A 14,985-nucleotide genomic window follows, 5' to 3' on the forward strand; every position below is an offset into this window, starting at 1 on the left:
GAGCCACGACGTGCAGCCCAGGAGTGGCACACGGGGTGACCTGGGGCTGCCCAGCCAGGGCTGGGCGGTGACAGAGCTGTTAGTAAGTGGTCAAAGCTGTGTCTGGCTTCTGCTACTGCCTCCCCCATCTCTGGGCACTTCCTTCTTCCCCTGGTCTGGAGGTTGCAGCATCCAAGCTCCTGTGACACCACCACTGCCACCCCCACCACCGCTCGCAGCCATCCCTGGATTCTTGGTTGCTCAGGAATCCCACCCTCAGTGGTCTCAACCTCAGCTGCAACGTCCCATCCCCTGAGGAGCTTTTAACAATTCCCTGCACAGGCTGCACCCCCCAGGCCAACTGATTCTGAATCTCTGGGGTGAGGCCTCAACCATCAGGATTGCTAAAGCTCTCCTATGGGATCCGATGTGTAACCAAGTTTGAAAAACGGTCATTTCATCTAGAGAGGTTAGAGGCTCTGGCAGCACATTAGAATCAGCCAGGGGACTTGTAAAAACTACCCGTGCCTGAGTCCTTTCCATACCAATCAAACTTGCCTTCTGGTGGTGGGATTTTTAAAAAACCTCCCCAGTGATTTTTTTTTTTTTGGATCTCCAAGGCTGTGGCTATGAGTGGGGTCCTTCCACAGCCTCTGAGCACGGAGCTGTCCCTGATCTGGTCACCTGAGGGACTAGTGTTGGTGATCCAAGGGGAGGGACTTCTTGATGGGGTCCCTGAAGGTCCTCTGCAGAGCTGGAGGGGGAGGCTCTGGGGAAGGACTGGGAGACACTGGGGAACAGGGTCCTGGCTCAGATCCTCAGATCCTCACCAGTTGTGTGACCCTGGACAAGTCACTGGGTGCCCTTAGGGCTCAGTTTCCCCAACTGAAAACCAGTGGCTGGAGGTCATGTCTCCAGAAGATGCTTAGCAGCAGCGTCTGTGGAGGCTTTCAACCTAGATTCCTGGGCCCAGAACTGCCAAGAACTGGACCTGGGCGGGGGGCAGGCTCTGTGTGTCTGAAAAGCTCCCTGGTGATCTGCCAGGTGGCTAGGCTAGGATGCTGCCAAGGGCACTTTCAGCCTTGTCATTCTAGGAATCAGAAGTTGCAGAGCCCAGGTACCCAGGCTCAGGTGTCCTTCATTTAAGTAAACTGCATGTGAAAAACTATCCCAAGTGTGGCCTGAATGCTAAAGTGGAGAGAAGGAGGCATTTTTATAGAGACCCAATGCACGCCAGGCAGCTTTACCAACCTCTCTCCACAGCTGTGCTGTATGGCCCTTAATTGTTGTTGTCATTGAGTCGCTAAGTCCTGCCTGACTCTTGCAACCCCATGGACTGTAGCCCGCCAGGCTCCTCCATCCATGGGATTTCCCAGGCAAGAATACTGGAGTGGGTTGCCATTTCCTTCTCCAGGGGATCTTCCTCACCCAGGAATCGAACATGCATCTCCTGCTTGGCAGGTGGATTCTTTACCACTGAGCCACCCGAGAAGCCCCAGGGCCCCTCACTATGCCTCCCTTAAAATGATATCGCAGCTTAGTCAGGTTAAATGACGTCTCCAGGTCCCACTGCTCAGGGCCCAGCATCCCAGTCCACACCCCAGCCACTTTCCACTCCTTCCAGACCGCCAGCCCACCTTCAGAGGCCTAGGTGTTTCTTTTCCTTCCCATAATAATTCACCTCAGAGAGACGTAGTGTTTTGTTTCTTCACAGGAATTCAAAGGATTTCTCTACTTGGTGGGCTTCTGTGCCTGCCCCATTTCACGTTTTGGTAACAAAAAATCCAGTTGCTGCCCAACCTCTGGGGCATCCCTCCATTTCCAGAACAGTTTCTATGCCAATTTGGGAGAATCCACACCCACCCCCAGGCCCCATGGAGGCTCATCTGAAGGCAGACAGCGCCTCCTTCTGGGAGCTCCAGCACCCCAAGGCCGGCTCCATGTAGCCCCGAGGAGCTGGTCTGCGGCCACGGGCGGGTAATGAGATATTCATAGAACACCGGCCCAGGCAGCCGCCTCTGCCTGCCCCATTTAGAACTGAAGGCTGGAGACCTCGGGCGTCCCCCATGCCTCTCCCACCTCCCCAGACCCTGACCCTGCAGAGGGACCCAGGCGTCTGCCCCGTCCCTGTGCATCCCTGGAGGACGGCTGGCACCAAGGGTTAACCTGCAGCCCTCCACCACCCTCCTCCGCCTCTGGTCTGCTAGCCTGCTGCCATGGAAACGGGCTAAAAATACAATGGGCTCCCAAAGCCCAGCACGGAGCTCAGGAGTCAAAACAAACTAATTAAAGCAGCCAGGCTAAAATGTGAAGATAATTACGCCCTCACTCGGGAGCCAGTCTGGCATGGAAAAAATCCGAGAGCCATCCCCAAGTCACGGCCCCTGAGCCCACCCCTGACGGGTGGGGTCGGGGGGCTGCCCACCACTCAGACTCCTCGGACCCCGGGGTCCCACCACACAGTCTTGTGACTCTGCCCCAGGAGAGCCCACCCTGCTTAGGCCTTGGATCTAGGGAACACCACATTTCCCCTACGACAGTCCCACCCCGATAGACTCAGAATATGGCTTCATGCTGAGACCTATGCTCCCTTTGGGGTGGCCAAGGAGAAGGCGGAGTGAACTAGAGTCTGAGGTTGCTTCTCTACATCTGGCCTGAAATTCAGGGAAGTCTCTATGCAGTTTTGGGGCTGCCTGGGTCCCTGAGACCTGAGGCTGCAGAATTGGTCCTTTGTCTCCACCACGGGCCCTGGGTGTTCCTGTATCCCCTTGTGGCCCGAGAGCAGGAGAAGGGCCCTGTGCTCAGGCCACACAGGTGCTGGGTCAAGTCCATCCCACCACGGGCCCTTTGCCTTCCAGGACCATCAAGGTGGAGGTGTACGACTGGGATCGAGACGGCAGGTAAGCTGGCCGAAGGACAGCAGGTGAGCAGGGAGGGGGCCACCCCTGGGGGGAGGGCGGGTCTTGCTCTTGAGGAGAGAGCTATGCCCAGGCCTTCCACGCATGGCAGCTCTGGGGTGAGGGGCCTGGGTTTTCCTCGTCCCTGCCCAGCTCCGCTGAGGCACCAGAAGGCCAGTGTCCTGCAGGAACTTGGCGCAAGGGGAGTAAGAGGCCTCTTTTCCTCAAATAGTTGTCTAGCGGCCAGCCCAGTGTCCAAAGTCTCCCCCACACTTGGGAGAATTTAGGATTTTCTGAAATGTGTGTGTTCTAAGGTACAGGCAGATGTTAGTGACCTCCTGAGCGTTGGTGATCACGTTCTCTGTGTGAGGCTAAGCATTGTGGGGTGATCTAAGTGCTAAAGACGAGCTGTCCCTCAGAAACTTCCTGAAATCCAGCAGGGAGGCCCTTGACTTCTCAGAGGAGCTGTTTGCAGGGAGCAGGGCTGGAGGGGGCAGGATTTGGGGGAGGTGAGCTTCGACGCAGACGAATGGGCCCAGGAGCCGTGAGGCAGAGCCCGAGGAGGGCTGAGCCCAGCACTGCGGGGGGCGGCCAGGGTCTTCCTCTTCTGTGCATCTAAGCGCCCCCAAGGAGCCGGTATTGCTGGAAATCCATAGACAGGACCAGAATAGGCCTCTCGCAACTTTAGCAGAACCCTCACCTGCTCTTGCCAGTTGAACCAGATCCAAGTATGCCATCCCTCCTGACTTTTGTGAGCCCTGCATCCTGTGGTGCTACAGGGGGTGTCGTAGAGGGGCTTTAAGCCCTGCAGTCTCCACTGGTACCTCCTAAGTCTGGGACGTGGACAGGGGATGCCGTGGAGAGCTGTGCACATGCAGCTCTAAATCGGGCCCCAGCTTCTTCCAAGGAGCTCACCTTTCCAACATCTTCCGATAGAGAAGCTCCAGAACCAACACTACCTCTGCCAACTCACCCTGGCCCCTCCTCTCTCCACTTTAACCACATCACAGGCAAGTGAGCCTCAGGCTTCCACCCAGCACTCACCTCATCATCTTACCCCGGGGTTCCCCATGCTTCACCTTTGCCAGGGAAGCTGGAAGTGGCTTGAAAAAGCTGGCTTAAAATTCAGCACTCAAAAAACTAAGATCATGGCATCCAGTCCCATCACTTCATGGCAAACAGATGGGAAAAAATGGAAACAGTGACAGACTTCATTTTTCTTGGGCTCCAAAATCACTGCAGATGGTGACTGCAGCCATGAAATTAAAAGACACTTGCTCCTTGGAAGAAAAGCTATGACAAACCTAGACAGTGTACTCAAGAGCAGAGACATCACTCTGCTGACAAAGGTCCATATAGTCAAAACTATGGTTTTTCCAGAAGTCATGTACCGATGTGAGAGTTGGACCATAAAGAAGGCTGAGTGCTGAAAAATTAATGCTTTCAAACTGTGGTGCTGGAGAAGACTCCTGAGAGTCCCTTGGACTGCAAGGAAATCAAACCAGTCCATCCTAAAGGAAATCCGCCCTGAATATTCACTGGAATGACTGATGCTGAAGCTCTAGTACTTTGGCCACCTGATGCAAAGAGCCAAGTCATTGAAAAGACCCTGATTTGGGGACAGATTGAGGGCAGGAGGAGAAGGAATGAGAGGAGGAGGATGAGATGGTTGGTTGGCATCACCGACTCAATGGACGTGAGCTTGAGGAGATTCCAGGAGGTAGTGAAGCACAGGGAGACCTGGCGTGCTGCAGTCCATGGGGTTGCAAAGAGTCAAACACGATCGAGACACTGAACAACAACTGGAGGTGGCCACCAGATGCCACTGGGCCCCACCATGAAGGAGCTCATAATCTGAAGGCTGAACGCTGTAAACATGTAGACAAACACAGTGTGGACTCGAGGTCTCACGCTCCAGCAGGTGCTTCCGGCCAGCATGTTCACCACCGCCCGCTATGGGACAGTGACGGTGAAAGGCAGCCACCCACAGAAGGGACGGGAGTTCTGCTTTGTACAAGGTTCTGCTGCACTTAGCATCAACACACGCTTGTGGAGCAGAGATGCAGAAGATATGAACACTGCAGAAAACACTTCAAGCTGCCTGGACTGACCTAGTGCTAAATGTCTTTTCAAAACATGTTATTGGAAAAATGTCAAGTGCACAGAAAAGTCAAGAGAAGAGTTTAATGAACACTTTAAGCCTGTCACCTGACTCAGACACGTGTTCCACGTGGCCACAGTGGCTCTATCTGTGTTTTGCTGATGTAGTTTAAGTTACAGACATCATGGAATTTTAACCTCTAAATATCTCATTGGGAATGTCTTAAAAAATAAGGGCATTTTTCTACCTAACTCCACATGTCATTATAGCACCAAACACATTGAACAATAATTCTTGAATATGATCTAATATTCATTTCATATTCAAAAATCCCCAGTTGTGCCCAGAATACCCTCTACTGCTCGTTGGTTCAAGTAAGAATCCAAGTATGAGATCAGATCAGATCAGTCTCTCAGTCATGTCCGACTCTTTGCGACCCCATGAATCGCAGCACGCCAGGCCTCCCTGTCCATCACCAACTCCCGGAGTTCACTCAGACTCACGTCCATCGAGTCAGTGATGCCATCCAGCCATCTCATCCTCTATCGTCCCCTTCTCCTCCTGCCCCCAATCCCTCCCAGCATCAGAGTCTTTTCCAATGAGTCAGCTCTTTGCATGAGGTGGCCAAAGTACTGGAGTTTCAGCTTTAGCATCATTCCTTCCAAAGAAATCCCAGGGCTGATCTCCTTCAGAATGGACTGGTTGGATCTCCTTGCAGTCCAAGGGACTCTCAAGAGTCTTCTCCAACACCACAGTTCAAAAGCATCAATTCTTCGGCGCTCAGCCTCCTTCACAGTCCAACTCTCACATCCATACATGACCACAGGAAAAACCATAGCCTTGACTAGACGAACCTTTGTTGGCAAAGTAATGTCTCTGCTTTTCAATGTGCTATCTAGGTTGGTCATAACTTTCCTTCCAAGGAGTAAGCGTCTTTTAATTTCATGGCTGCAGTCACCATCTGCAGTGATTTTGGAGCCCAGAAAAACAAAGTCTGACACTGTTTCCACTGTTTCCCCATCTATTTCCCATGAAGTGATGGGACCGGATGCCATGATCTTCGTTTTCTGAATGTTGAGCTTTAAGCCAAACTTTTCACTCTCCACTTTCACTTTCCTCAAGAGGCTTTTGAGTTCCTCTTCACTTTCTGCCATAAGGGTGGTGTCATCTGCATATCTGAGGTTATTGATATTTCTCCCAGCAATCTTGATTCCAGCTTGTTTCTTCCAGTCCAGTGTATGAGAAGTAAGTCCCATTCTCCAAGACCCTGCTCTTTGCTGGGTTACAGCTGGGTTTCTGGCCCCATGGGTGACATTCGGCTCTTCCCAGGGCCCCACCATCTCTGCTGGCACGGACCCCTGGAGCAGAGGTGCTGGGCAGAGCTGGAGCCAGGCGTAGGGACATGAGATGGGGTGGGATGGGTGTGAACAGCCTGGCCTCGAGTCCATGTTCTCAGCAGTGCCCTTCCCTTGCAGCCACGACTTCATTGGGGAGTTCACCACCAGCTACCGGGAGCTGGCCCGCGGGCAGAGCCAGTTCAACATCTATGAGGTGAGGTGGGCTTTGCTCTGACGATACGTAGCTTCCACAGTCTCTGAGGCCCACAGGGAGCCCGGGCTGGGGTCTTTGCATCTTCTCCTGTGAGGTGGGTGTTACTGTCCTATTTCACAGTTCAAGAGACTGAATCTCCAAGAAGTGAGGGGACTTGACCCAAGTTCAGAAAGTGGCAGAAGAGGCTAATGATCTAAATTTATCCGACTCCAGATCATTGAGTTATATTCCACACCCCCAGCCCCGAAGAGAGCTCTTCCAATCAGGCAAGGGGATAGAAGTGCTGGTGGGGCACGGTACCAGCAGGTTCCTGGCTCCAGACCCAAGGTCCTGAGTCCTCCCTTTCATCAGAGCAGTTGCAGGGCCTGCAGAATGTGTTCTCTGTCCTAGAAGGAAAGAGAGGGACAGGAGCTGGGGTGCCTCCATCTAGACTGGGGAACCTTGGACAAGACACCCAGTCTCTTGGCAGATAAGAGCCTCTGCCCTCAGGACAGTCTCTACACTGAGCCTCTGCCTGTGTGTGCTCTTCTCTCAGGATACGCTCCCAACCTCACAGACCAAGATCAGGCCCTGCTCTCTGGTGGCCTGTTTTCTGGCACAGAAGTGAGGCAGCTCCATGAACAGCACAGTTCATGCCAGACCCACTGAACTGCAGATGCTTGTAGCCCTCGTTTACGGCCCAGGGTTCCTATCCCAGCTCTACTGTGTATAAGCTGGGTGACCCTGGTTGAGCTCCTGCCCCACTCTGTGCCGTACACACTGAGAATTAAATTACTAGAACCACGCCTGGCCCCTGGTGAGCATTACGTCAGTGCTATCTCCTAGTATCATCTGTCGAGAGCCTGGGTGCCAGGAGATTTACATTTCACAACCGTCCTACGAGCTGGCCCTGTCCTCATGTCGCTCAGCGAGTGAAGTCGCAGAGCTGGCTTTGACTCCCATCACCGAATCTGAGTCCCTCCTTGCGTTCCTCCCTCAACCTGTATCTCTGTCCCGAGTGGACAGGTCTTGTGTTCCAGCTGGACCGGAGCGCCCCGAGGGCAGACTAAGTGACAGCCTTTTCTGTTGCTCTGTTCACGTTGGCCTGGGTCCTCGTAGGCACACAGTAGGTGCTTATTATACACCCACGCTGAATTCAGTTAACAAGGCTATTTGTGAGAATGGAACGTGGATGAATTGCTTTGTAAGAGCTCTGACACTCACAGTTAATTGCTTTGTTTTCTGCAAGGACAAAGGACGGAGCTGTCTCTTTTCTCCCACCCACGCAGCAGGCTCCTTCTTTCTCTGGACTCTTTCTTTTTTTTAATTTCTTTATTTTTGGCCGTGCTGGGTCTTTGTTGCTGTGTGGGCTTTTATCTAGTTGTGGCGAGCGGGGGCTACTCTCTCAGCACGTGGGCTCTAGAGCACAGTTGTGACGCAGGAGTTTAATTGCTCTGCTGCATGTGGGATCTTCCTGGATCAGGGATCGAACCCATGTCTCCTGCATTGGCAGGCAGATTCTTTACCCCTGAGCCAGCAGGGAAGCCCCTCTCCAGACTCTCATTTACTCATTTTTTTGGCCATGCCACATGGCACATGGGATCTCAGTTTCCCAACCAGGGATTAAAGCCCACCCCCTGCATTGGAAGTACAGTCAACCACTGGACCACCAAGGAAGTCCCTAGAGTCTTCTAAGAAAATTTTTAGGGAAGGGAAGGGAAGGGAAGGGGTCAGATCTCTTGGAGTCTGGCCTTCTAAGGGTGCTTGACAGGCTCAGATGAGGCCATGATCTCTCAGGCTTAAAGCAGGAAAGGTTAGATCGACTTGTTTTCTCGGTCGTTGAGCCCTGCTCCCTTGCGAACAACGAGAGAAACTGCAACACTGGCAAGCCAAAGTGCTGTCTGCACACACTGGTAACGCCGGCAGGGAGAAAAGAAATTAGATTCTGGCTGCCGAGGGGCAGGTCTGGCACTGTGGAGGGCATCTCTGGGAGGCCAGTTTAGGCTCAGGAAGGCCTTTCTAGTGTCTGAAGTGCCTGAAGAGAGAATAGGCTTCTGCCAGGAAAGACCCTCATCTCAGGCCCTGGCGTCAGCCTGGGTGTCCGCCGCAGATGTGTGTGTATGTGGCCAGCTGTATGTGGCCACTCCTCAGACTCAGCCTCCTAAACTAATGCGCTGGCTCGAGTCCCTGCCACCCTCGTCTCCTCTGGCCCCTGGGGAGGCACCCCTGATGCCTTCTGCCCACATCCCGCGCCCAGTCCATGACTGAATCCTGCTCCTCCTGCCACCTGAATATTCTGAGCTTTGTCCCCTTCCTTCCTGTCCACCCCCACCGTCACCATCTCCCCTGTGGGGGTGGGGGGCTTTGCGACAGCCCCCTAATGGCCTTTCCACTTCTACTCAGTAACCCAGAGCTGCCTACAAAATGGTAATTGACCACACTGCTCCCCTGCTTACTACCTGGCTGTTCACCCGCTGTCTCGGCCTGGTTCACCAAGGGGAGCGGGGAGCCTCCACCCCAACTGATGTCCGACAGGGCCCTTTACCTACAAGGAAAGGCCGAACTCCTTCACACGAGCATCATGCCCCCGCGACCTGCAATCTCTGTGCAGCTGAGGTGGGGGCGTGTATGAGCAGCCATATACATCACAGCTCTAGGAGCCCCTGGGGTCTGGCCCGTTCCCCGTCCCTCTGCCCACCCTCGCTTTCAGCCCCTTTATGCCATCTGAGGCTCTCTGAACCTCCATACTGGCTCAGTCTCTGTGGCTTCATTTGTGCTGGTGCCTCCCCGGGGCTCCCTTTGCTCTTCTTCACCTGGTTGGGCCTCTACCGGGCCTCAGAGGCGGCCTGTGATGCTCCTTCCCCAGGAAGGCCCTACCTGCACACCCACCAAGTCTGAAGAGGGTGCTCCTGTTCCCTCCTCCCCCACTAAAAACAGGCATGTTACCTGTTTATCATACTACATGCGTGCGTGTGTGCGAAGTCGCTTTAGTCGTGTCTGACTCTTTGCGACCCCGTGGACTGTAGCCCACCAGGCTCTTCTGTCCATGGGATTCTCCAGGCAAGAATACTGGAGTGGGTTGCCATTTCCTCCTCCAGGGGACTCTTCCTGACCCAGGGGTTGAACCCACATCTCTTAGGTCTCCTGCACTGGCTTCTTTACACTAGCGCCAGCTGGGAACCCCTTATCATACTTCCTACCTCCCCCCTGCCCCGCCCCCCGCCCCAAAGACCATGACATCCTCAGGGGTGGGGGCCATGTCTTGCTCACCGTTGTGTCCAGAGCCCACAGAGCTCCTGGTCCTGGGAGCCACTCAGGACCCCCTTGCACAGGAGGGCAGACCCCATAGCAGCCCTGGGGACCCTGGAGACGCTGGGGACATGAGAGGGAGAGGAGAAGGCTTCGAACTCCAGCCCTGGAGTGGAGAGGTTGCTGGCCCCTAGGGGGTGCTGGTCCCCTGCATGGCGTTTGGGTGCAGCAGCTTAGGGCTGGAGAGGCTGGTACATGGGGAGGCGGGGAGGGGGTGTGCGTGCCCAGTGGTGCTGGAAACCCCAGAACAAACAGGATGTTTTCTCAGTGCCCACTTCACAGGAAGATCTGGAACAAAACAGTGCTTTAATATTGAAACAGTTATAATTAGAGAGTGCAAATGTGGAATACAGGCTAATTTAAAGATAACAGAAATGACTTCAAAGACATATGCTTGTGGCCAGGTCTTTTGGTGATGCCCAGACCCCCAGGAGTCCGTGTTCATTCCCCTCTGGTGGGAGAGCTGCTCTGGAGTAGATGTTTGAGATGCGGTAAATTCTAGAAGCCCCACACCCTCATGGGACAGACTGAGAGATCCAGGCACAGGGTAGTCTTGGGGCTGCAATGTGCCCAGTCTCAGTAGCCTCCCAGTGAACTGTCATCCTACGAATCCGTCAGGCAGCACCGGGTCCGCTGCGTGGCCTTCAGACCTGTGGTGGTTCTGAGGCTGTTCTGGGTTTCTCCCCCCAGACTTCTCTCCCCCATTTCCACCTGCACAGCTTGCCAGACCTCCCACCTGAAGTTCCCACCTGTGCCTAAACTCCAGCTCTTTCTTCCTTCTGTGTCTCCCAAGTCACCCTTGACTTCCTCCTTCTCGTCTGCCCCAGGGCCACACCCAGCCCCCGACTGTTCAGAAACGCTCCTTCTTAGCTGGTAACTCGGTTTTATTTTGTTTGTTTGTTTTCTCGGCAGGTGGTAAACCCAAAAAAGAAAATGAAGAAAAAGAAATATGTGAACTCGGGCACAGTGAGTAGCCACTCCCTCTCTGAGGCGGATGTAGACTTCCTGAGCCACGCCCTGGGTCCGGTGGTCTGTGTGGCTTTACTGCAGGGCATGGGAACCAGACCTGGGGGTTAGGGGTGGGGAGGGGTGGGGAGGGGTGGGGCTGACAGAGCAATGGGGGTCGGGGGGATGGGCCCTGTGATTCAGGATGAAAAATCCCAGAGAGAAACTCCCGTGAGGGGCTCTTCCTGCAGGAAGGAAAAGGACTTGAACTTATTGGGCTCTTACTCTGGGAAATTCCCCATTGGGGTGCTTTTCACAGGTTGTTTCCTTAAGAGGCAGGCATTATCATCCCCTCGTCACAAGAGCGGAAACCAAGGCCTCAGGCAGGGAAGTGACTCAACCAAGGTCACAGAGCTGGAAGGTGGTAGACAAGGCAGTGAGCACAACAATTAAATCCGCAGCTTGCAGCTGCTGTGGACACGGCCCCTCCTTAACCGAGACCACCCTGGGATTACCCTGGCCCAGCGGCGGCTTCCAGCGGCTGATCTTCAGCACATTCCTGCATTTCTTCAACAAATATTTAGTGTGTGCTCCTAAGTGCCAGGCACTGTTTGGGGCAGGAGGGAATAAGACTGATGCAAATCCCTGGCCCCCTGGTGCTTATTGTCTAGTTGGGGGGTGGGGACAGGAGACAAGTGCACCCACAAATACCTGTGTGCGTCAGGTGGTTGGGAGTGCTGTGGGAAAAAGTATAGTGAAGTGTGGAATCCAGAAGAATGACATGGATGATCTTACTTGCAAAGCAGAAAGAGACACAGACATAGAAAACAAACAAATACCAAGGGGTAGGGGTGGGATGAATTGGAAGACTGGGGTTTACATATACAGAGTATTGATACTATGCGTAAAACAGATAACTAATGAGAACCTCCTGAGTAGCACAGGTCAGTGCTCTTTGGTGACCTAAATGGGAAGAAAATCCGAAAAAGAGGGGATACATGTAAATATACAGCTGGTTCACTTTGCTATACAGAAAAAACTAACACACCATTGTAAAGCAACTATACTCCAATAAAAATTAATTTTAAAAGTATAGTGAGATAAATTGATAGAGAATGCAAGGGCCAAAACTTGCTATTTTATATAAAATAGTCAAGGAAAGCTTCTCTGAGAAGATAACCTTTAAGCAGAGATTTAAGCAAGGTGAGGGAGCTAAGGATTAAGGATATCAAGGAAAAAGAGTTCTAGCTGTAGGGATCAGCATGTGCAAAGGCCCTGAGGTAGAGCCCACCAAAGCATTTATAGAACAAACTGATGTCTTAGCAGCACAAACATACCCAAGTCTGTACCCTCTAGAGTCCCTCCCACTCTAGAGGGCCACCACCCCGGAGCAAATACAGCCAAACGCAGCCATCTGAGTCAGGGCAACGGCAACTCCAGACCAGACGAGGTCACAGGCGGGGGCCCCCAGGATTCCTCCAAGGAACCTTATTTTCTCCATCTGTAAGATGGGTCTAATATACCATCCCTACCCTGTTGAAGGCACAGGGTGGCTGTGGCAGACTCATGGGAGATGCAGGACTGTAAACTGGACTCTGCTGACCACCGCTTCTCTGATTATAACTGCTTCACATGCAGGCGTGGAGTAATATTTCTTGTCCAAAGCTGCAGGGTTTCTCAGTGGGGATGTTGTCAGCCTTTGAGGCCGAATAATTCTTTGTTTTACAGGACTTGCCCATATGTGGTGGGATGCTTAGCCTCCCTGGCCTGAGCCCATAGCTAGCAGTAGAACCCCAGTCATTGTGAGACCCCAAAGCTCTCCCTCGTGTTCCCAAATGCCCCTTGAGAGGGCAGCACATTCCCCAGCTAAGAAATATTAGATGTACAGCTAAAAAAAAATAAATAAATAAGGTATGAAACCCACTGATCTCATCCAACTTTCTTGCTTTAGCGATAAAGAAACTGAGACCCAGAGAGGGGACATGATGTCTCAGGTCACACAGTGAGTTAGGGAAGGGGCAGGGCTAGGCCCAGATCTCCTGACTTTCCTTTGATCCAGCATTTCCCAATCTTTACCATAAAAAAAAAAAAATTACTCAGGGTTCAGGATCCCTATTAAAATACAGATGCCCAGGCCAGGTCCCTGGGGTTCCATTTTAGGAAACCCAGGCTGGGAGCCCAGGAATCTATATTTAGTGCTTTCCATACTTTACTTGCTATGTGCAGGATTTCCTGGGGATCTTGCTGAAATGCCAAGAGTCTGCATTTCTACCCAGCATCAGTGTGATGCTGATGCTGCTGTTCAGGGACCACACTCTGAGTACCAGGTCCCTGAGTCAATCCATATGGCCAGCCAAGTTCAGCAATTAATTGCTTCATCCCAGGGCCTGAAGCGGGATTCAACCCTGACTGCATGTTAAACTCAAGTGAGGAGCCAAAAATAAGCCAGAGCCATATCCCTACTCCAGAAAGCCTGATGATATTGGTTTGGGATCTTCAGTCCAGCCGCAAGATGTTTTAAAAGCTTCCCGTGGAGTCTAATGATCATAGAGGAGAGGCCACTGCCACAGTCCACTCCTAGAGACTAGGGAGGCTTTGTCCATCCACAGCGAATGGGCGTCTCCAAGGCCCAACTCAGTACTCACAGACTCTCCGTTATTTGGGCTAATGGCTCATCCGCTTTGTCAAGGGGAAGCCCTACGTGGTCTCCCCACCGAGTTGATAAAGATGACAGAATCTGTACCAGTAGGGGGCGCTACAAATCCTAGCGTGGAATTCTCAGACCCTGGTAAACTGTCCCCGCCCCATTCTCGCCTCATTTAATTGACTTTGCCAAGATTGAAGGCAGGACGAGAAAGGGATGACAGAGGATGAGACGGTTGGATGCAATCACCAACTCGATGGACATAAGTCTGAGCAAGCTCCGGGAGTTGTTGATGGACAGGGAAGCCTGGTGTGCTGCAGTCCATGGGGTCGCAAAGAGTCGGACACAACTGAGCGATTGAACTGGTCTGAACTGCCAAGCTTTCATTTGTCTCCACGATCCTAAATCATTATCATAACCCACTGCCAGGTAGTTGCCTGTCTTGGGAAAGCTGATGCCAAAGTTGGCAGGGGCATAGGTCAAGCAGCATCTGCTTAGGCAAGGGGGCCTCAGGTGCTCAGTTACCTCCAGGGAAAGGACAGGCTACTTAGGAGGGGCTTGGGTCTGAGAGGGTAGAGATCGGGCAATGCTAGAGGAATGAGGTGGGACAAGTAAGGTTTAAAACAAGTGCAAACCAAAGAGGCATATTTCAAGATTAATGCATATGTGCGTGCTCAGTCCTGTCCCAACGCTTTGTGACCCCATGGACTGTAGCCCACCAGGCTCTTCTGTCCGTGGAATTTTCCAAACAAGAACACTGGAGTGGGTTGCCATTGCCTACTCCACGGAATCTTCCCGACCCAGGGATCGACCTGGGTCTCCTACATTGGCAGGTGGATTCTTTACCACTGAGCCAACAGGAAGCCCTTCAGGATTAATAGGTAGTGGATTAATATGGAAGCACGAAGCTTGTCAGCACTGACAGATCTTAGGCCTGTGTCGGGGGGACCCCGCCTCTCCCTCCGCACCCGTGTCCACTCACAGAAAACTCAGTTCCTCGGCTTGAGCCCCTGTACTCCAGTGACAGAGACAGGGCCCTTCCAGGATGCAGTTTGGCATCAAGGTCAAGAGCACAGGGTCTGGGGCCAGACAGATCTGAGTTCCCATCTTCCTTGGCCACGTCCTGGTAGTGTCCTTGGACACACTGCATCACTTCTTTGAGCCTCAGTTTCCTGGGCTGGAAAGTGGAGATAATAATAGTACTTCACAGAGTTGTCATGGGCACTGTTTGCAATGATGTGGGCAAACCTGGCACATGCTGGGGGCTCCATCACCATCTGCAAAGCTCCCCGCACCCCCTCCCCGCTCAGTGCTCCCCGCTGACCAAGCCTCTTTTTGTTTTCAAGGTCACGCTGCTTTCCTTTGCTGTGGAGTCAGAGTGCACGTTTCTCGATTACATCAAAGGAGGGTGAGAAGAGATGCAGCCTGGTTTCTTTGGCCTCAGGGGGAGGGAAGGGGCCCACACACACGGACCTGAGCCGAACTGATCCCACCTGGCCTCTCTGAGGTCCTGGCCAGAGCCTGGGATGCTGGGCTCTGATCAGACCTCCAGTATTTGGGCTCAGACGACTCCCCAGAGC

General features: G+C 52.9%; 1 protein-coding gene across 1 annotated transcript in view; it reads left to right on the forward strand.

Moving 5' to 3' along the window:
• The window catches only part of CPNE5 (copine 5), a 103,694-nt gene that overhangs the window by 76,476 nt on the left and 12,233 nt on the right, over positions 1-14,985 (forward strand). Inside the window, 4 exon segments of the mRNA XM_070360911.1 lie at positions 2,838-2,879; positions 6,453-6,528; positions 10,729-10,782; positions 14,752-14,813. Of these exon segments, the coding sequence (XP_070217012.1) occupies positions 2,838-2,879; positions 6,453-6,528; positions 10,729-10,782; positions 14,752-14,813 (234 nt within the window).

This window comes from Bos mutus, chromosome 23, assembly GCF_027580195.1.
Source record: "Bos mutus isolate GX-2022 chromosome 23, NWIPB_WYAK_1.1, whole genome shotgun sequence".
Taxonomy (NCBI): domain Eukaryota; kingdom Metazoa; phylum Chordata; class Mammalia; order Artiodactyla; family Bovidae; genus Bos; species Bos mutus.